Source organism: Bufo bufo, chromosome 2 (assembly GCF_905171765.1).
Source record: "Bufo bufo chromosome 2, aBufBuf1.1, whole genome shotgun sequence".
NCBI classification, from domain to species: Eukaryota; Metazoa; Chordata; class Amphibia; order Anura; family Bufonidae; genus Bufo; species Bufo bufo.
Window position 1 is genome coordinate 23,735,372 of NC_053390.1, and position 23,422 is coordinate 23,758,793.

Consider the following 23,422-nt stretch of genomic DNA (forward strand, 5'->3'; position numbering starts at 1 on the left):
CCAATAACCATGTACAATACACTCAGACACTCCCACACAAAATCCTCCCCTCTGCCTGTGATACAATTACCTCACACTGGGTTAATGTAATCATCACAGGCAGGAGAATACACAATGTCTTCTGTTCTGGAGACAACCGAGAAGTAATTCAATTATCTCTCAGGACAAAGGGAAATCGCCAATACACACTGGCATTGTCTGAGACGCAATTAACTAACACACTGGCATTGTCTGAGATGCAATCAACAAAATACAATTACCAAACGTAATGGGCTACCTTAATCACTCACAGACAGAAAACACACATTTTTCCCAAAACACAGAAAACACCTCAAAACCCCACATATCCCCATAATGTATACATCCATGGATAGCTCTGATCTGGGTGAACAACATATCCAAAAATCACCCAGATCGGAGCAGGGGTTTCCGAATTCCATGGAAGTCACATTTGGCCGTTCTGTCTTCGCCTTCAAAGTTAGTATGGGCCATAATCCTAAGGCAAGAGGCTGGCAACCATGCCCCTCCAAAACCCAGTGGCGAGGTTGGTTTCGCCACATAGACCAATCCCATTTTGGAATGGGATAAAAAGGTTGGGTGAACTAACAGTGAGGATCATCATCTGAACACACCTCTGGAGGGGAATATCTTGAAAGACACATCTGGAGACATCTTGATCCATCTGATCCAACCGCTTGACCACCTACCCAGCCATTGGAGGCAGCCATCTTAAAACCATTGAAACTGATTTCTGCTAGCCGATATTCTGGTATAGTATAACCTTACCTATATTTTGTAGGAGGATTAATTAATATATTTATATATATTCAATTAACCATACTTTGTGTATAGTATCTGTTTTGGAATAAGGCTGGGGGTGTACCTGCAGTATCATCCTAAAAGCCTTTAACCAATCCAGGGAGATTATATATATACACTGGTGAGAACAGGGTATCATCTCCAAAGAACTGAGTTCAGTTCTCGGCCGGTATGGTTGATCATGTGTATATATATCTGTATAGATAAAAAAAGGAAATCTGAAATAGACCAGATTTGGGTTTAATCAGACATTTGTCGGCTGAGAGAAATCGGGTATCAAATTGATTTAGAGTATATCAGAAGGTATTAGCGTTATAAGGCATTGTAGTGGATAGATATATACTCTAGAGTACATTGACTTTCTTATAGGATTTGCATATCATTGATTGATTTTATAATTATATTGTCACTGATTTTTATATATATTAATTTGCACTGTATTATTGTTATTTAATAAATATATATTTTGATTTACCACCGCCTTCTTTTTGTCGTCTAACTTAGCGCAGATCACGAGCTCGTTTTATTTATTTACTTAAATAATATAGACTGTTAATCGGAGACAGCATAAATATTCTGACAGTAGGAGTAGTAGTAGCAGTGTAGGGAACATGATGGACAGGTAGACAGCGGCAGTGGCATCATTGGGCTGGTGATAAATAGCCACTGTCCACAATAGAAGTTCTTATGGATCCATTTCCAGGGTATGTGCTGAGGAAAGGGCACAGCACAGGTACAACTAAACCTGGTTGTTCAGTTGGTGTCTATCAGTTTGCTGATTGCATCTGGTTGGTGCAGTGGTTGAATAATCTTCCATCATGTTCAGCAATCTGTTTTGGCTGCTGCTGCTGTATCTGGGCATGGCTGTACACATATCTGTCCCTGTGGTCTGTCGCAGTGCTTGTCCCCAACTATATTCACACTGGCTGTGGTGAGCAGTGGCAGTGCTTCTCTCCCCTATGTCTCCAGTGGCTGATTAGTTAGCGAGTGCATCGGGGAGATACATGAGCCGGCTTCCATCTTCTGTCTGCAGTGTACTAAACACTGAATTCGGGTTTCTATTAGCAGTCTGCAGTTTTCAAACCAGTATCTGGATCTGGATGTAATAAAAAATTTGTATAGCCCATAACTTCCATTCAATTTCATGGACATTCCAGAAACAGTAGGGCAGGAACTTTGGCAGTTTTTTTTTAAACCAGACCAGATCTTGCAGCTTGGATCTTTGATATAGTGGCCAATAGGACAAGATCAGGGCACCCCCCCCCCCCCTCCCCATTCTAAAGATAGGTGCAGATCCAAGAGGTGGACCCCACATTTCAGATATGTCTGAAATCATAATAGAACAACTCTGCTGTTTTCATTATATTGCACATGATGTTATGTAGCATTGTCCTGAAGTGTCCTCCATGAATGTTTAACAATAAAGCGTTTCATTTATGAAATATTTTTTGTTGTTTCTTTCTGTGGTTCCAAGAATGTCCTTTCTAGACCCAAGAATTTCAGCAGTTGCACTTTAGGTTTTGGGCTACGGGGATCTTCTCAGGAATAACATTCTGAGGGATCTTCTCAGGATGTCATTGCAGAACAATGCTATTTTCAATTCACTAGACTGTATTTTAAAGGGGTTTCTCAACTTTAAACTTTTTAATAGACCCCTTCAGAGCTGCCGGATCCGCAGTAGGGTTCATATTTACCTTGTCCGTGTCACTGCATCCTGGTTCCATTGCTAACTCTGCAGGTCCTAGGTCTCTGAGAATCATCATCCTTTTGAGGGAAAGGTGGGAGAGGCACATGACCATTGCAGCCAATCGCTGCCTGTAGTAGTGATGTCACCCACTCATTATGTCCCTGAGTCACGTGCCACACAGGTGACATTTTACCACTATGGGCAGTGATTGGCTGCAGTGGTTACATGTCCCCTCAACCCTTCCTCAACAGGATGTTAATTCCCAGGCACTGGAGGCATTCTATACTCCAGTCTTATATGAACTATGGAATATCTTCTAGAAGTCTGTGTGCCCCAAAAAATCCAATACTACACCAGCTAAGGGCTATGGAGGGCATGCCCCTTTTGTTAAGCCCCACCTCCTTTTTAGAAAAGGGTTGACAGTGTTAGAAACCCACAGAAAGTCACAAATGTGCATAAAATGATGCCTACACAAAAAAAAATTAACTTCTGTACGAACAGGCTTTAAATAAGTTCTTTCATAATTTATAGTCTAATACTGTCTCTTGAAGGGGGTTTTCTGGGATTTGCTTATTGAGGAGCTTAGGATAGGTCACCAGTATCAAATGGGCAGAGGTCTGGCACTCCTGCTGATCAGCTGTTTTCAGAAGTTCCAGCGCTGGAACCAGGCACTCCTAATTCACAGCTCTGTCTACCATGTAGTGGCCGGTCCTGGTTACTGCAGCGCTGCTCCAATTTACTTGTATGAGAACAGCGCTGCAGTAACCAGGCCCGTCCACTACACACTGCATAGGTAATTAATAAGTAAGCCGTAGAAAAATAAACATTTATTTACCTGAAATTTCCATTTCTTGTAGCTGAGCAGGAATAAGGAGCCAGTGAAATTGAATTCTCTCGAGGTCATCATGGAGACAAGTTCTTACAACATTTCTCCTTTTACAGACATTTCTCCAAAGCCTTTTCAGGCTCCCTATCTGTAGACCGCCGCCCCCCCCCCCCCCCCCCCCCCCCCGCTCTGAGGTTAGGTGCTAAAGGCAGGCGCCTGATCAAGCTTATTGTGAGTGACAATGCACTGCAGTACACTTTACAGTTTACTGCAGTGTATCGTAAACCATCAGACCAACTGGATCTTCAAGAACCAAGTGGGTCTGGGTAAAAAATACGGGGAACGCCATAAAAAATAAGAGAAAAACGGTGATGGAATTGACATTTTTCCCATCTCACCTCCCGAAAAAGTCATATGTACCCCAAAATAATATCAATCAAACCGTCACCTCATCCCTAAAAAGATTAGCCCCTACATGAGACAATCGCCCAAAAAATGAAAAAAAATGGCCTTCAGAAAAAATGTTTTTATTGTGTAAAGCCAAAATAAATGAAAAAAATAGACAAACTAGGTATCGCTGCGTCCGTAACGACTTGCTTTTTAAAAATATCACACACTCTTACCCCAAAAGGTAAATGCCGTAAAAAATAAAAATAAAACGTGTGCCAAAACGACCAATTTTATTGGTCTATTTGCCCAATAAAGTGTAATATTGAATGATCAAAAAATATTATGTACCCAAAATTGGGACCAATGAAAATGTAAAAAAATTAGCCCCTGCACAAGACTATCGGCAGAAAAATAGAAAAAATATGTCTTTCAGAAAATGGAGACACAAAAACATGATTTTTTTTCAAAAATTCTTTATTATGTAAATCTAAAAACAAACATACAAACAAAGTAGACATATTTGATATCATAGCGTCCGTAACAACCTGCTCTATAATAATAGCACATGATCTACCCTGTCAGATGAATGTTGTAAAAAATAAAAACTGTGCCAGAACAGCCATTTTTGGTTACCTTGCCTAACATAAAGCGTAATATAAAGCGATCAAAAAGTCATATAAACCCCATATATGTCTTTGTGAATGACAGGAGGCTGCTGCATAGTATTTCCTTGCCTGTAATAGGGCTCCATAGGAAACTGGCAATTTTCTCATAGACTCCAATGCTAGTGCATTGGAGTCTATGAGAATAGCAATCTAATGATTGCTTGTTATAGTTCCTGATGGGAACTATAAAAAAAAGTGTAAAAAAAAAAATGTTAAAAAAAAAATAAAAATTTAATCACACACCCCATTTCCCCCCAAAAATAAAAGAATTTAATTTTTTTTAAAAAAATACACATTGTGGGCGTCGCCATGTTCAAAAACGCCCATAGTATCAAAATATAAAAATATATTTCCCATATGGCAAACAGCAAAATGGAAACAAGCATCCAAATGGCCGATTCACTGTTTTTGGTCGCTTAATTTTCTACAAAAAAATTTAATAAAAAGTGATCAAAAAGTCATACACACCCCAGAATGGTATCAATGAAAAGTTCAGATCGACCCGCAAAAAATTAGCCCCCAAACTATACATATAAGGTATCGCCGGATTCGTACTGACCGGTCAGATTTATCGCACATTAAATGTCGTAAATAAAAAAAACTTAAAACTGTGGTGGAATTGCTATATTTTCTTTTGCAATTTAACCCCATTTGGAATTTTTTTCCCGCTTCCCACTACGTCATTTGCAATATTAAATGGTGGCGTTGGAAAGTACAACAAGCCCTCCTATGGCTATGTGAACGGACAAATAAAAAGGTTATGGCTCCGGGAAGGCAGGGAGCGCAAAACGAAAACGCAAAAACAAAAAACTCCGGGGTAGCATGGATGCTCGGGTTCATGGTGGGTCTCTACTGGACATATTAACAGTCTCTCTGCTATATTTTGGGCATAGTACTGTCCACCGACTGTTGGGAACATACAACACATTTACACCGACGAGCCGTTTTCCACAGGCTAGGTTTCTTGGTCCGACTGATTCGCTGACATCGGGCATTTCACTTTATTGAGCGAACAAGACTCAATCTACTGAGGATTCTTATGAAGCTATTGGCTTTACTTGTTTGGGTGGCGCTGACGTTGTTAACCCCTTCATCCGTGGTTTGCTGTGCCTGTGATTTTGAGTCATTCCTTATCGAGTCTTTATAGCATCTCCGGCTCTGAGTGTTTGATTGCCACGAACATTAACCTCTGAAGAACGTTGGCCGCGTTTCTACGTGTAATAAATAGAGACGGTGTGATATTGCGGTTCTCTGCGTCGAAGCTCGCCCATTACAGTGTGTAATATTTCTTTTGTTCTTCCATGGGTACCTCTATCAACAAGGGACCCGGGCCCCAAGTCAAAGTCAAACCTCGGAAGTGGCTACTGACTCTGCTATGGAATCCTCCAAGGCAACTTCCCACGCCATTTCTCATCTGTTGATGCCAACCATTGATATGCGATTGGCAGCCTTTCAATCCTCTCTAGACCTCATTGTCTCCCAGGTTACAGCACAAGGCGCTAGACTGATGGAGGTCGAGTAATGGGTGTCAGAATTAGGCTACTTTCACACTCGCGTTTGGTGCGGATCCGTCATGGATCTGCACAGACGGATCCATTCAGATAATACAAACGTCTGCATCCGTTATTGTATTATGTCTTCTATAGCCATGACAGATCCGTCTTGAACACCATTAAAAAGTCAATGGAGGACGGATCCGTTTTCTATTGTGCCAGATCCGTTTGGCTCAGTTTCGTCAGGCGGACACCAAAATGCTGCAGGCAGCGTTTAGGTGTCCGCCTCCAAAGCGGAACGGAGACGGAACGGAGGCAAACTGAGCGGATCCTTTTCCATTCAGAATGCAAACTAATCCGTTTTGGACCGCTTGTGAGAGCCCTGAACGGATCTCATAAACAGAAAGCCAAAACGCCAGTGTGAAAGTAGCCTTAGGCCCCTTTCACACGGGCGAGATTTCCGTGCGGGTGCGATGTGTGAGGTGAACGCATTGCACCGGCACTGAATCCTGACCCATTCATTTCTATGGGGCTGTGCACATGAGCGGTGATTTTCACGCATTACTTGTGCGTTGCGTGAAAATCACAGCATGCTCCTCTTTGTGCGTTTTCAACGCAACGCAGGCCCCATAGAAGTGAATGGGGCTGCGTGAAAATCGCAAGCATCCACAAGCAAGCAAGTGCAGATACGGTGCGATTTTCACGCACGGTTGCTAGGAGACGATCGGGATGGGGACCCGATCATTATTATTTTCCCTTATAACATGGTTATAAGGGAAAATAATAGCATTCCTAATACAGAATGCATAGTACAATAGGGCTGGAAGGGTTAAAAAAATAAAATAAAAATTTAACTCACCTTAATCCACTTGTTAGCGCAGCCGGCATCTCTTCTGAAAAAAGGACCTGTGGTGATGTCACTGCGCTCATCACATGGTCCGTCACATGATCCATCACCATGGTGAAAGATCATGTGATGGACCATGTGATGAGCGCAGTGACGTCATCAAAGGTCCTATTCCACAATGACACCGTCATCACCCAGACCCCTCCAGTGCTGTTACTGGAGAATTTCCCAGCATTCCCAGCAGTGTCACCTCTCCAGTCAGCAGCTCCATCATCTTGTGGGTGAGTTCTAGGATCTTCTGCTCATGTATCAGGGGGTGAGGGGGAGGCTCTGTGATGGGGGGAGGGGTCCTGCTCCGCCCTCCTGACTCCTGGAGATGGATGATGGGAGTCACACAGTCCCCCGATGTCTTCTTCACTATTGTGTACTCCTGTGGATGGAGAGAGACACTTAGGGAATAAACCCTTCAGGGGCCATGTGCTCTCCTCCGGCCCTTTCCTCCTGGGTACAACGTGCCTACTTACCTTCTCATGGCTCCTACAACATGACTATTCGTCACTGATCACATGATACATCACTCCCCATACTGGGGGCTGATCTTCAGGTTCTCCATCACTTGGAAGGTCTGGAGGCCATTCTCCAGGACCCTGGACTCTTCCTATCACTTCCTATGATGGATTCTTCTTCCCGATGTCTGACTTGTTACAGAATACAATAAAGACGCAAGAAATCTAGAAAAGTTTACCTCTCCGCTCAGCAGGGAGATGATCTCCAAGGTGAGGTCTAATATTCTTCTGCTGATTTCCTTCCTGTCCATCCTTGGTGGTCCTTCAGGAGAAGAGGAGAGAACTGGAGGATCTGGAGGCTTCTAGTACTGCAGGCGCCTTTATGAGAAGAGGAGAGGAAATCATCCAGGGGACAAGACCAGATGTCACCTCCAGAACTGCACTTCCTGAGCCTGGAGGGGCCCCCGCTTCTCAGAGCCCCCACCACATGGATTCCAGGGGCCCCAACATGGAGATTTCTGGTGGCTCCACAGGAGATAAATGTCTGATAGATGCAGGTCCCACCTCTGGGCTGTGCTCAGCTGTGTCCAGAACTCCTAGAGAAGAGACTGGAGAGAGCTGAGCTCAGGCCGGGCCCCCGCTCCATTCATTCTACTCCTGGTTGCAGGGGCCCCTCATCAGGACAGTCAGAGGCCAGTGAATGATCACAACCCCCACTATCCCCACTACTCCCCCATCATACTAATCTGAGGAGCGGAGAAGGATTCCTTGTGTGTAATGGAGGAGAATCTCCAGAGGTGACATGTCTGAGCTCTCCACCACACTGTCTCCTCACAGCTCATCTTACCTGCAGGCTGGAGGAATGGATGATACCAGAGAGAACAAGAGCCCTGACCAGGACCTGCCCAGTATCTGCTGCTGGGTAATGCCTACAATGTATGGGCTCTGGAGAGGTCTAGGACACTTTATGAGGTGATGTTCTGATATGGAGGCTGAGGGACTTTTCCTACAAGTTTAGACATTAGTTCACAGAAGGATTTGAGGGCGGGGCTAAATTCTGTTTACCCCTTAAGGACAAGGCCATATTTCACCTTAACGCTGGGTTCACACCTGAGCGTACTGAAGGAGCGCTCTGTATGCGCGATTTTATCGGGCGTTTACTATTCGCGGCCGGCAACAAGCAAACACCCATTGTCGCGCGTTCCCGGAAGTCTATGTACGGGAAAAATTTGGAAAAATTAGCAAATTTGCAAATGTCTATTTCTCTACTTTTATAATAGATAGTAATACCTCCAAAAATAGTTATTATGTTACATTCCCCATATGTCTACTTCATTTTGGAAATGCCATTTTATTTTTGGGGGACGATAGAAGGCTTAGAAGTTTAAAAGCAAATCTTGAAATCTTCCAGAAAATTTCTAAAACCCACTTTTTCAGGACCAGTTCAGGTCTGAAGTCACTTTGTGAGGCTTACATAATAGAAACCACCCAAAAATGACCCCATTTTACAAACTAGACCCCTCAAGATATTCAAAACTGATTTTACAAACTTTGTTAACCCTTTAGGTGCCCCACAAGAATTAATGGAAAATAGAGATAAAATTCCAAAATTTCACTTTTTTGGCAGATTTTTCATTTGAATCAATTTTTTCCAGTTACAATGCAAGGGTTAACAGCCAAACAAAACTCAATATTTATGGCCCTGATTCTATAGTTTACAGAATCACCCCATATGTGGTCGTAAACCGCTGTACGGGCACACGGCAGGGCTCAGAAGGAAAGGAATGCCATACAGTTTTTGGAAGGTAGATTTTGCTGAACTGGTTTTTTGACACCATGTCCCATTTGAAGCCCCCCCGATGCACCCTAAAGTAGAAACTCCAAAAAAGTGACCCCATTTTGGAAACTACGGGATAGGGTGGAAGTTTTGTTTGTACTATTTTAGGGTACATATGATTTTTGGTTGCTATATATTACACTTTCTGTGCGGCAAGGTAACAAGAAATAGCTGTTTTGGCACCGTTTTTATTTTTTGTTATTTACAACATTCATCTGACAGGTTAGATCACGTGGTATTTTTATAGAGCAGGTTGTCACGGATGCGACAATACCAAATATGACTACTTTTTTTAGTTATTTGTTTCAGTTTTACATAACAAAGCATTTAAAAAAAAAATTATTCTTTAGTGTCTCCACAATCTGAAAGCCATAGTTTTATTTATTTTTTGGTCGACTGTCTTGTGTAGGGGCTCATTTTTTTCGGGATGAGATGACGGTTTGATTGGCACTTTTTTGGGGTGCGTATAACTTTTTGATCGCTTGCTATTACACTTTTTGTGATGTAAGGTGACAAAAAAAGGCTTTTTTTTTACATCTTTTTTTTTTTTTTTTACGGTATTCACCTGAGGGGTTAGGTCATGCGATATTTTTATAGAGCAGTTTATTACGGACGTGGAGATACCTAATTTGTATACTTTTTTTTTATTTATGTAAGTTTTACACAATGGTTTCATTTTTGAAAAAATCATGTTTTAGGCTGGGTTCACAAGGGCGTTGTGGGAAAATGTGCGGGTGCGTTACGGGAACAACCGCGATTTTTCCGCGCGAGTGCAAAACATTGTAATGCGTTTTGCACTCGCGTGAGAAAAATCGCGCATGTTTGGTACCCAAACCCGAACTTCTTCACAGAAGTTCGGGCTTGGGATCGGTGTTCTGTAGATTGTATTATTTTCCCTTATAACATGGTTATAAGGGAAAATAATAGCATTCTGAATACAGAATGCATAGTAAAATAGCGCTGGAGGGGTTAAAAAAATAATTAATTATTTAACTCACCTTAGTCCACTTGATCGCGAAGCCCGGCTTCTCGTCTGTCTCTTTTGTTGAACAGAACCTGTGGTGAGCATTAATTACAGGAAAAGGACCTTTAGTGACGTCACTCCGGTCATCACATGATCCATCACATGATCCATCACCATGGTAAAAGATCATGTGATGGATCATTTGATGACCAGAGTGACGTCATCACAGGTCCTGTTCCTGTAATTAATGCTCACCACAGGTCCTGTTCAACAAAGGAGACAGACGAGAAGCCGGGCTTCGCGATCAAGTGGACTAAGGTGAGTTAAATAATAATAATTTTTTTTTAACCCCTCCAGCGCTATTCTGTATTCAGAATGCTATTATTTTCCCTTATAACCATGTTATAAGGGAAAATAATAATGATCGGGTCTCCATCCCGATCGTCTCATAGCAACCGTGCGTGAAAATCGCACCGCATCCGCACTTGCTTGCACTTCACGCAACCCCATTCACTTCTATGGGGCCTGCGTTGCGTGAAAAACACAGAATATAGAGCATGCTGCGATTTTCACGCAACGCATAAGTGATGCGTGAAAATCACCGCTCATGTGAACAGCTCCATAGAAATGAATGGGTCGGTATTCAGTGCGGGTGCAATGCGTTCAACTCACGCATCGCATCCGCGCGGAATACTCGCCCGTGTGAAAGGGGCCTTAGTGTTTCCATAGTCAGAGAGCCATAGTTTTTTCAGTTTTTGGGCGATTATCTTGGGTAGAGTATGATTTTTGCGGGAAGAGATGATGGTTTGATTGGCACTATTTTGGGGTGCGTATAACTTTTTGATCGCTTTCAATTACACTTTTTGTGATGTAAGGTGACAAAAAATTGCTTTTTTTACACCGTTTTTTTTAGGTTAGGTCATGCGATATTTTTATAGAGCAGGTTTTTATGGACGCGGCGATACCTAATATATATACTTTTTATTTACTTAAGTTTTACACAATACCAGCATTTTTTAAACAAAAAAAATTATGTTTTAGTGTCTCCATATTCTGAGCCATATTTTTTTTTTTTTTTTTTGGGCGATTGGCTTAGGTAACGGCTCATTTTTTGCGGGATGAGGTGACGGTTAGATTGGTACTATTTTGGGGGGCATGCGTCTTTTTGATCGCTTGGTGTTGCACTTTTTGTGATGTAAGGTGACAAAAATGGCTTTTTTTACACCGTTTATATTTTTATTTTTTTATGGTATTTATCGGACAGGGTGGATCATGTGATATATTTATAGAGCCGGTCATTACGGACGCGGCGATACCTTATAAAATAAGGGGAAAGGGGCGTATTCTTTTTCTTTTTTTACTTTATTTATTTTATTACTTTATTAATTTTATTAAAAACATTTATTTTTACTTTTTTTTTTCTTTACTTTATTTCTGATGTTCACTTTTGGAGGTCTGGTCCCCTCTGCAATGCATTACAATACATCTATATTGTAATACATTGCCAGAGTAAATACACTAACAGGATGCCTAGGAGACCGGGCCTGAGGCTGGATCTCCTCGGCACCCGTAGAAGGCAGGTCCCGATGCCGTGCAAGGCATTGGGCAGTCTCTGCGTGGCATCGGGCTGCCTTCTGAGACATCGAGTCCCTGCCACAGCAGCGCGGGGACTCGATGAGCTCCCTCAAACACAAACCCCTTTTATGCCGCGGTAGCCGATCGCCGATACGTGGGGGGGGTCACAGGACCCCCCTCGGCATTGTACCAAGGTGCCTGCTCAATGATTTGAGCAGGCACCTTGTCCAATCACCGCCTGCCGCGCAGCGGTGATAGGAAATACACAGGGTGTACAGGTACGCCCTATGTCCGTAACAGGTTAAAGGGAACCTGTCACCGGGATTTTGTGTATAGAGCTGAGGACATGGCCGCTAGCACATCCGCAATATCCAGTCCCCATAGCTCTGTGTGCTTTTATTGTGTAAAAAAAAAAGATTTGATACATATGCAAATTACCCTGAGATGAGTCGACACGGTGACAGGTTCCCTTTAAAAGTCCCTTCAATTTAGAATGTACTGTGAGAGCTTAAGGACCTGTGATGATATTATTGTCATGTGATTAGTGACTTACCAACCTAGCCCCGCCTCCTGCACTGATCACATGATAGTGATGTCACCCCAGGTCCTTCAGCGCCTCCTATTCTATTCACGGCTAAGCCACGCCCACTACACTGATCACATGACGGTGACGTCACCCCAGGTCCTTCAGCTCCAGGGTGCAATAGATACCTAACAACGTTATTCTTAGGTGATGAAGGACCTGTGATGATGTCAATATCATGTGGTCTATATTGCAGTTGAGCTCCGCCTCCTGCACTGATCACGTGACGGTGACATCACCGCAGGTCCTTCAGCTCTGGCAGTGCAGCAGATACTGGGCAGGTCCTGGTCGGTAGTCAGGGCTCTTGTTCTCTCTGGTATCAGCCATTCCTCCAGCCTGCAGGTAAGATGAGCTGTGAGGAGACAGTGTGGTGGAGAGCTCAGACATGTCACCTCTGGAGATTCTCCTCCATTACACACAAGGAATCCTTCTCCGCTCCTCAGCTTAGTATGATGGGGGAGGAGTAGTGGGGATAGTGGGGGTTGTCATCATTCTGTGCTGGATGAGAGAATCTGCTCTGTGTGAATGAGGTTTTCACTGCCAGGAGCTTAGATGCACACTGCACTGCCAGGAGCTTAGATACACACTGCACTGCCAGGAGCTTAGATACACACTGCACTGCCAGGAGCTTAGATACACCCGGAGCTCAGGGTCTTTACCATCAGTGCAGCTTTATGAGGGTCTGAGTTTTGCGGGATGAGTTGTACTTTTTCTCGGCCTCATTATCGGGGACATGGGACTCCCTGATTAACCTTTATTCCTTTTTTTTTTGAGGCATCATGAAGAAAACCAGCAATACGAGCCTTCTCCTGAATGAGCCACCAAGGATGGACAGGAAGGAGATCAGCAGAAGAATATTAGACCTCACCTTGGAGATCATCTCCCTGCTGAGCGGAGAGGTAAACTTTTCTAGATTTCTCTCCTCTTTATTGTATTCTGTAACAAGTCAGACATCGGGAAGGAGAATCCATCATAGGAAGTGATAGGAAGAGTCCAGGGTCCTGGAGAACGGCCTCCAGACCTTCCAAGTGACGGAGAACCTGAAGATCAGCCCCCAGTATGGTGAGTGATGTATCATGTGACCAGTGACCAATAGTCATGTTGTAGGAGCCATGAGAAGGTAAGTAGGCACGTTGTACCCAGGAGGAAAGGGCCGGAGGAGAGCACATGGCCCCTGAAGGGTTTATTCCCTAAGTGTCTCTCTCCATCCACAGGAGTACACAATAGTGAAGAAGACATCGGGGGACTGTGTGACTCCCATCATCCATCTCCAGGAGTCAGGAGGGCGGAGCAGGACCCCTCCCCCCATCACAGAGCCTCCCCCTCACCCCCTGATACATGAGAAGAAGATCCTAGAGCTCACCCACAAGATGATGGAGCTGCTGACTGGAGAGGTGACACTGCTGGGAATGCTGGGAAATTCTCCAGTAACAGCACTGGAGGGGTCTGGGTGATGACGGTGTCATTGTGTTGTCAGGTTCCTCTAAGGTGTCAGGATGTCACTGTCTATTTCTCCATGGAGGAGTGGGAGTATATAGAAGGCCACAAGGATCTGTACAAGGAGGCCATGATGGAGGAGCACCAGCCTCTTATATCACAAGGTAAGAGCCGTCATGTGCAGTGTATACACGTGTGTGCAGTGACATGTAATGGAGGAGCACCAGCCTCTTATATCACAAGGTAAGAGCCGTCATGTGCAGTGTATACACGTGTGTGCAGTGACATGTAATGGAGGATCACCAGCCTCTTATATCACAAGGTAAGAGCCGTCATGTGCAGTGTATACACGTGTGTGCAGTGACATGTAATGGAGGAGCACCAGCCTCTTATATCACAAGGTAAGACCCGTCATGTGCAGTGTATACACGTGTGTGCAGTGACATGTAATGGAGGAGCACCAGCCTCTTATATCACAGGGTAAGACCCGTCATGTGCAGTGTATACACGTGTGTGCAGTGACATGTAATGGAGGAGCACCAGCCTCTTATATCACAAGGTAAGAGCCGTCATGTGCAGTGTATACACGTGTGTGCAGTGACATGTAATGGAGGAGCACCAGCCTCTTATATCACAAGGTAAGACCCGTCATGTGCCGTGTATACACGTGTGTGCAGTGACATGTAATGGAGGAGCACCGGCCTCTTCTATCACAGGGTAAGAGCCGTCATGTGCAGTGTATACACGTGTGTGCAGTGACATGTAATGGAGGAGCACCAGCCTCTTATATCACAGGGTAAGAGCCGTCATGTGCAGTGTATACACGTGTGTGCAGTGACATGTAATGGAGGAGCACCAGCCTCTTATATCACAAGGTAAGAGCCGTCATGTGCAGTGTATACACGTGTGTGCAGTGATATGTAATGGAAGAGCACCAGCCTCTTATATCACAAGGTAAGACCGTCATGTGCAGTGTATACACGTGTGTGCAGTGACATGTAATGGAGGAGCACCAGCCTCTTATATCACAAGGTAAGAGCCGTCATGTGCAGTGTATACACGTGTGTGCAGTGACATGTAATGGAGGAGCACCAGCCTCTTATATCACAAGGTAAGAGCCGTCATGTGCAGTGTATACACGTGTGTGCAGTGACATGTAATGGAGGAGCACCAGCCTCTTATATCACAAGGTAAGACCCGTCATATGCAGTGTGTACACGTGTGTGCAGTGACATGTAATGGAGGAGCACCAGCCTCTTATATCACCAGGTAAGACCCGTCATGTGCAGTGTATACACGTGTGTGCAGTGACATGTAATGGAGGAGCACCAGCCTCTTATATCACAAGGTAAGAGCCGTCATGTGCAGTGTATACACGTGTGTGCAGTGACATGTAATGGAGGAGCACCAGCCTCTTATATCACAAGGTGAGAGCCGTCATGTGCAGTGTATACACGTGTGTGCAGTGACATGTAATGGAGGAGCACCAGCCTCTTATATCACAGGGTAAGAGCCGTAATGTGCAGTGTATACACGTGTGTGCAGTGACATGTAATGGAGGAGCACCAGCCTCCTATATCACAAGGTAAGAGCCGTCATGTGCTGTGTATACACGTGTGTGCAGTGACATGTAATGGAGGAGCACCAGCCTCTTATATCACAAGGTGAGAGCCGTCATGTGCAGTGTATACACGTGTGTGCAGTGACATGTAATGGAGGAGCACCAGCCTCCTATATCACAAGGTAAGAGCCGTCATGTGCAGTGTATACACGTGTGTGCAGTGACATGTAATGGAGGAGCACCAGCCTCTTATATCACAGGGTAAGAGCCGTCATGTGCAGTGTATACACGTGTGTGCAGTGACATGTAATGGAGGAGCACCAGCCTCTTATATCACAGGGTAAGAGCCGTCATGTGCAGTGTATACACGTGTGTGCAGTGATATGTAATGGAGGAGCACCAGCCTCTTATATCACAAGGTAAGAGCCGTCATGTGCAGTGTATACACGTGTGTGCAGTGACATGTAATGGAGGAGCACCAGCCTCTTATATCACAAGGTAAGAGCCGTCATGTGCAGTGTATACACGTGTGTGCAGTGACATGTAATGGAGGAGCCCCAGCCTCTTATATCACAAGGTAAGAGCCGTCATGTGCAGTGTATACACGTGTGTGCAGTGACATGTAATGGAGGAGCACCAGCCTCTTATATTACAAGGTAAGACCCGTCATGTGCAGTGTATACACGTGTGTGCAGTGACATGTAATGGAGGAGCACCAGCCTCTTATATCACAAGGTAAGAGCCGTCATGTGCAGTGTATACACGTGTGTGCAGTGACAGGTAATGGAGGAGCACCAGCCTCTTATATCACAAGGTAAGAGCCGTCATGTGCAGTGTATACACGTGTGTGCAGTGACATGTAATGGAGGAGCACCAGCCTCTTATATCACAAGGTAAGAGCCGTCATGTGCAGTGTATACACGTGTGTGCAGTGACATGTGATGGAGGAGCACCAGCCTCTTATATCACAAGGTAAGACCCGTCATGTGCAGTGTATACACGTGTGTGCAGTGATATGTAATGGAGGAGCACCAGCCTCTTATATCACAGGGTAAGAGCCGTCATGTGCAGTGTATACACGTGTGTGCAGTGACATGTAATGGAGGAGCACCAGCCTCTTATATCACAAGGTAAGAGCCGTCATGTGCAGTGTATACAGGTGTGTGCAGTGACATGTAATGGAGGACACCAGCCTCTTATATCACAGGGTAAGAGCCGTCATGTGCAGTGTATACACGTGTGTGCAGTGACATGTAATGGAGGACACCAGCCTCTTATATCACAAGGTAAGAGCCGTCATGTGCAGTGTATACACGTGTGTGCAGTGACATGTAATGGAGGAGCACCAGCCTCTTATATCACAGGGTAAGAGCCGTCATGTGCAGTGTGTACACGTGTGTGCAGTGACATGTAATGGAGGCGCTCCACAGTTTCCTCTCGCATTACATTAGAGGCTACATGTTCTTTATATGTCGGTCATATCTATAGAGCTCCAGTCACATGTTAGGAGCGTGTCCTTCTGGCCTCCGTCGGGCCGGTATAGTAGACTACACTGCTCTCTCAGAGACGTCCTGTAAAATCCGTGTTCTGCAGCGTATACATTGTATATTATACATGGAGCTTATGGGCAATGTCCGCCCCTGTATGACTGTATAGAGCCTGACGTCGGAGCTTCTGTCAGAGGGAGATATCAGGAAACCCTCCGCACATATGTTCTGCTGGAGGCTCAGACGTGGTGTAAACAGGTCCTAACTTTTATAAGGAGAGTCCATCATGGTGACCTTCCAGTCGTTCTCCTGCCCTTCATGTCTGGGATCCTCTAGTCACTCCACAAGCAGAGAAGATACAGCCTGCTACATGTGACTGGAGGAGGAGGTCGGATCCCCCCCTTATTACAGCCACAGTCAGAGGAGCGGGACAGTCACAGAAATGTCTGCAGCAAAACGGCCCCAAACCATGAAGTCCCCTCCACCAGCCGAAACCAAGGGTTAGAATTAGAGATGAGCGAACTTCTGTTTTAAGTTTGGCGTCTAAAGTTCGGCTTCCGGTTAGCGGAGGATCCCGATATGGATTCCGAATTCCGTTGTGGTCCGTGGTAGCGGAATCAATAATGGCCATTATTGATTCCGCTACCACGGACCACAACGGAATTCGGAATCCATATCGGGATCCTCCGCTAACCGGAAGCCGAACTTTAGACGCCAAACTTAAAACAGAAGTTCGCTCATCTCTAGTTAGAATGTTACTGGGAATATAACCAGTCCTGGGGGGGGGGGGGGGGGGGGACGACATTATAAGTGTATTGTCACTAGTGGAGATATCTATTCTCCATAAACCTGGAGGAAGAAGGAGGAATAAATGGGGGGAAAAGGTGACACTGGAGATCTGAGATCACAGGAGCAGTGGGGGCCGTCCGTCTGTCTGCAGTTTCAGAGAAAGGGAGATTAATATCACCTTAAAGTTGTTTTCTGGGAGTTTGATTCTGATGACCTGTGCTCAAGATAGGTTGTCAGTATCAGATCATTGAGGGTCCGACAACCGGGACTTTCACTTCAAAGGGGCTGAGCTCGATACCAAGCACAACTGCTATACAATGTACGGCGCTGTGAGAAGGCAACAGTGCTCCCGGGAGCGTCACTGCCTTCTGAAAGAGCTGATCTGCGGGGGTCTCGGGTGTCGGACCCCCACGATCAGATACTGATGACCTATCCTGCCTCTTGGCAAGTACAGTATCGTCCATTGGATAGCAGCTGTGTACATAGACCATGTGAGCGGTGAAGATGGCTTCACAGCCTTAGGAAGAGGCCGCAGCGCTTACAGGAGTGCCACAGTCTCTTCATACAGTTGATCGGAGGAGCTGTCAGGGTCGTCTCCTCACCAATCTAATATTGATGAGCTACCCTAAGATTAGGATATCAGTATTAAAATCTTGGACAACCCCTTTAAGGGAGACAAAAAAGAATAAAACATATAATCCAATAACCTATGTGGTTGCTACGGCCTCTATTATCAAAGTTTTCTGGGTGTCTTCACATTTCACACAAGGCCTGAGATTGGGCGTCCGAATTATTGTGGATTTGGATTGCTAAGAAATGAATATGGTTGTCCTCTAGTTATTCTGTACGGTTTTCAGATCTTCCCTAACTGCAGCGATTTCCTTCCTGGTTGGTAGGGTGCCACAGGACGCTGCCACTTATAGCTGTATCCGCATCCTCCGAATGTGGCCAAAAGTGATACTCACTCGAATAGACTAGAGGTAACTTTGGGCCTGTGGCCTGCTAGGTGCTGGGACCTCGGCCTATGTGGTGAGGAGCAGAATATTGTTATTTCCCCCTGATAACTAAACCTAGAAGTGAAGGAGCTGAGAGAAGAGTTTGATCTATAGACAGATCTACAGGAGGCCATGTCTTCAGTCACTGTGTGCTTGTGTCTCCACAGATGGATACAGGAGGAGAAATCCACCAGAGAGATGTCCCCGTCCTCTGTATTCCCAGGACTGTCCAGAGGAGAAGGTCCCGGAGACTCCTCAGGTAGATGGAGCTGAGCCCTATACACATTTATATAGGGGGGTCCTGCAGTCATAGAGGGGTCATAGATTGTGGGGGTCTCTTATGTGGATCTGTTAGATTTCCCACCTGTCCGCTGTATTGTACTGAATTGTTACAGATGACAAATCAGGAGGAAGATCTGACCATTATTAAAGTGGAGGATGAAGAAGAGAGGATGATGGGCGATCTCCTGTGTAAGATTGAGGAGGAGGAGGAGGAGGACATTGCAGGAGATGTCACCACAGGTATGGAATCATGAATGGAGAAAGTGACTTCAGATTCTGTCCTTGGTGCCTCCAGGGCAGGAGGAGAATCTGATCACCGGCTGGTATGCTGCTCTTTGGAGTAGCGTAGGGACCGCAACTGGTCGACGTGCAGAGACAGACATACAAACGCAATACCAGAGTCATTAGAAATGACTCAGAACCAGACAGGCTACACAGTACCAAAACGGGAGACGAAGAGTGGTCAGAAGACAATCTGAGGTCAGAAACACAGATATCAATAAGCGAAACAGGAACAAGGAACCTAACTTGTTAGCCAAACAAGACTAACTGGCAATGGTGTATGGCCAGGAAGGGATTTAAATAGAGCTCCGTGTCGCTGGATCAGAACCTGATAGATCCTTAAAGGGTTTCTACCCCCAAAAATACCGTTATGTATGTTTTTTACATTTCTTCCTGCAGCCGTTTTGGTAAAATAAGGACTTTTACAATATGCTAATGAGCCTCTAGGTGCTATGTGGGCGTAAAATCGGCACCTAGAGGCTCCGTCTACTCACCCTTTATCCCGCCCAGGGCCCCTGTTCTGCCCGCCCCGCTTCTCTTGATTGATGTGACTGTTCGCAGCATCGTTGACGAAATCCCGCGCCTGCGCCGTTCACTTCTGTCTTCAGCGCAGGCGCAGTGAGTGAAGGCAGCTCTCCTGGTGCCGGCTTCCTCGCTGTGACGTAGTCGGAGCAGGAGCAGTGAGGAATCCGGCACCAGGAGCGCATCATCCAATAGACATTGGATAGTGCAGCAGGCTCCGGCTTATCATTACAATGGAACAGATTCCCCGATCTCCGTGAGGGAAAGCTGTTCTGAGCACAAAAGTGCAGTGCTCCCAGATTTTCATCATTCAGATGACATGGGCACAATTGGTGCTTAAATGTCTGTAATGAGCGTTATCGCAGGCACCCAGTGGTTATGGCGCTCACTCTGCTTCGGAGCAGACAAAGTCTTTAAACATCCTGCATCGGCCTTACGTGTACGGTTGATGTTGGGAAGGGGTTGGTAACAAATATATAAAAAATATATATTTATCCCGCTATTTATTATGCTCCCAGGATATTTTCTTTAGAGCACATCACATAAAAAATCAGCAGGTATCTCCTGAGTGGTTTCTCCTTTTGGCAGAAAGAAGAGGAAGGGAAGTATTGAGTATTGACAAGGGCAGAAAACACAAGGTTCTGTTCAATAAACTGGGGAAAAAAAAATATTTTTATTTGTTTTATACAGACCCATAGAATAAAGAAAAATAAAAAGATTCCAAAATTAGTCAATAAATAATATGTAACTGTGACGAATACCACACCTCGTGCCCGCTTGACGTCACCTACGTCGCGCTCACGAGACACGGTATGGTCACGGGTTACCAAAGCGTGACGTTACGCCCTCCAGAGGAGCAGGTAAGGTCAGCTTGGTACAGTTTACACAGACACCTCCTGTCCACGCGGGCACAGAGAGGCAACAAACTGAGAGAGCCTTTTCACTCCCACAGCGAAAACAGCGCCGTCTCAGCCCGAGTAACTGCCACCAGCTTCTCGTTTGATATATAAGCCCGGTCCGCTAACGGGATTATCTAAGGTGAGAAACCAACCCGCAGTAGCTTATGACTAGGCCGAAACACGGACGTGGGGATTCGTGATCGAAATACAAGATAAAATTATATATTTAATCGCCTTAAGGGCACACTAGATAACACAATATACACAAAGAATATATACAGTGGTCTGAGGTTACAGATACAGGTGATATAGTACAAACAGGGTTAAGCAGAACAAGTCAGTTTACCAGATGGTTGAGTCCTTTTGGGTTGTTGAAAGTTCTATGATGGTGGAATAGTCCTTAGCTGTAGTCACGTGGGGGGGCGGTGATGTCAGCGGTTTCCAGGTCTCTCCAAACACATTTGCACAATGTGACCCCCCCCCCCTTTCAGAGAAAGACCCGCCCTCTTGTTGGCACATGCCTTTTAATCTGTAGCCGACCCCTCCCCTCCCGGCCTTTGGGAGGGGTCCACCCCCCCCTCTGCTGGACTGACTGCAAATGACCCACAAAACCCTTTCACAGGGAGATGGTTCTGGGACCAACGGATCCGCCTGGGTTCTGGCTACAAGTAGAGTCCAAACATGGTACCGTTAGTTGGTTTCTGTGGGGAGATAGGTATATCTCCCTTCCCTGGCATCCCACCCTTAAACCAAGAACATGGGCACGTTCCTCGTGGCCTCCGGGACACAAATATGTATCCGGTTTGCGCCTGCGATGGCCGGGCAGTTCAAAATTCCTTATGAAATGTAGGTGCCAACATGTCTGGGAGGTATCATTGATCCTGGCAAGGGATGGTACCTCCTGCTGGGGGTTTTCCTGCAGGATCCGTGCTGTCTGAATAAAGGTGTGAAATGTAACATGTGGCCTGCTAGGAGTTTTCTGCTATCTGGCTGCGGCTTTGGAGCTTGATTTCCTCTGCCATCTTTCAGCAAATGGTGGGTGTGAGGCCATGGCTGACAGTAAATATTAATCCATATTCCTCACAGTAACCCAAAATGGTACCAATAAAAACAACATCTCATCCCTCAGAAAACAGCTCTGATATGCTTATGGCAATGGGAATCGAAAATTCCTTTTTTTGTGAAATGTTTTTATTGTACAAAAGCGTGCTAAATATTCTAGATATCTGGTATCACCGCATTCCTACTGTCCCATAGAATAAAGGTAACATGATGTTTTTACGGCACAGTAAACAGTAAGGAGGCCAAGGTTTTTTTTTGTGCACCCCCCCCTACTCCAAAGCTGATCTTGTAAGCCTTTGGGACAAGCTCCACTACTGGGGGTGAAGAAGTCCCCATACTATCTTCAAGATAATTTCCTATTTTATCCAGAATTTCCTCCTGGTTCCCGATCCTGTGGAGCCACATGATGCTTAATCTAAACCTGTCCCTACTAATGTCCGGTTCTTAGAGCGAAGAATGGTTGAAATCCCCCGTTTCATACTTAACATGATCATTTTTGCTGCTCTCATTTCCAAGCTCCATATTGATGAGTGACATGGGATGAAAAGTATTGACCAGTCTTAACTCTTACTATAACCACAGTAACCCCTTCCTGCACTCTCACATACTTGTACTTCTGGGAATGTTTCTGTTGCTGCTTCCTGACATACATGTACGTGATGCGGTTACACTCTTACTGCAATGGAAGATGCCGTGACAGTTCAGCGAGGACGGCACTCTGACAGCTAGACAAATAGTGATGACCGCCAGGATTCAGTCAGCGCTCCCTGGCCAGCGATGGCTGTGATAGGTCCAATACTGCAGACGGACCAATCACAGTTTAGGGCAGATGTAAATATATTTTCCGCCTCTGATCGGGTCACCTCTGTCAGGGAAGCAATCAGAGACCAGCTACTATTGATAAAGAGGCAACTTACAGAATTAACCCACTCACTGCCCACATCACAAATGTTTACTTCTGACAGAACATTATTTAACCAATCCTAATAATCTATCATAGAACCAGTCCTGATAACAGGTCAATACTGGGCCCTAGTAGTCACACTTAAAACCCTCTTATATAGCTACATAGAAGACCGGTCATTGATATATTGACCAATTGTAATAAGACAAAAAAATACTAAAAACAAAATGTCAAATTGGCGCTCTATATAAATTTCTTGTATTTATATTAATAAAGTTTCACATCCATAATATCTGATCAGTGGGTCTCATTAGTTTTTAAAATACAAACTGCATGTAGTAAATGTATGGTGTAGACCTGATGAGGCCTTTGTACTTACTTTCAAATTCCATGTCTGAATGGAGCATTTTATGACTCCAGCTAGAGAGTGAGAGTGCTTATCAGTGTAGTATTCATGATTAGTGTTGAGCGAACTTCTGTTTTAAGTTCGGCGTCTAAAGTTCGGCTTCCGGTTAGCGGAGGATCCCGATATGGATTCCGAATTCCGTTGTGGTCCGTGGTAGCGGAATCAATAATGGCCGATTATTGATTCCGCTACAACGGACCACAACGGAATTCGGAATCCATATCGGGATCCTCCGCTAACCGGAAGCCGAACTTTAGACGCCGAACTTAAAACAGAAGTTCGCTCAACACTATTTATGAACTATACTTCTTCTCGGCCCACCTGTAGCTCAGGTGACAAGCTCCTTTCAGTGCACCTCCTCCCCTGCTGCTGCTGCTATCTCACACATGTTCAGGACAAGCTATAGTAAAATAAAGCAGCAGATAGAATTAGAAGCTGTAATTCCACAGTGACCCTGCTGCTGGAAAAAGGAGGATCTCTCACTAAATAGTCGAAAGTTAAAAAGGAAAAAATGGAAATGCAAAACAAAGATATACCCAGTCCTCAGGGGGTTAATAATGAATGCAGTTTGTGTTGAGGAATGTGGTGATGGATCCTTTTAAGT

At 45.0% G+C, this 23,422-nt stretch overlaps 2 protein-coding genes across 2 annotated transcripts in view; one reads left to right on the forward strand and one right to left on the reverse strand.

Annotated features, from left to right (window-relative positions):
* The window catches only part of LOC120991124 (zinc finger protein 585A-like), a 2,129,672-nt gene that overhangs the window by 509,763 nt on the left and 1,596,487 nt on the right, over positions 1 to 23,422 (reverse strand). The gene's annotated exons all lie outside the window — the stretch shown is intronic.
* Positions 18,857 to 23,422, forward strand: part of LOC120991886 (oocyte zinc finger protein XlCOF6.1-like) — a 400,346-nt gene continuing 395,780 nt past the window's right edge. Inside the window, exon 1 of the mRNA XM_040420629.1 lies at positions 18,857 to 18,983. Coding sequence (XP_040276563.1) covers positions 18,857 to 18,983 — 127 coding nt within the window. The remainder of the gene's footprint in view (positions 18,984 to 23,422) is intronic.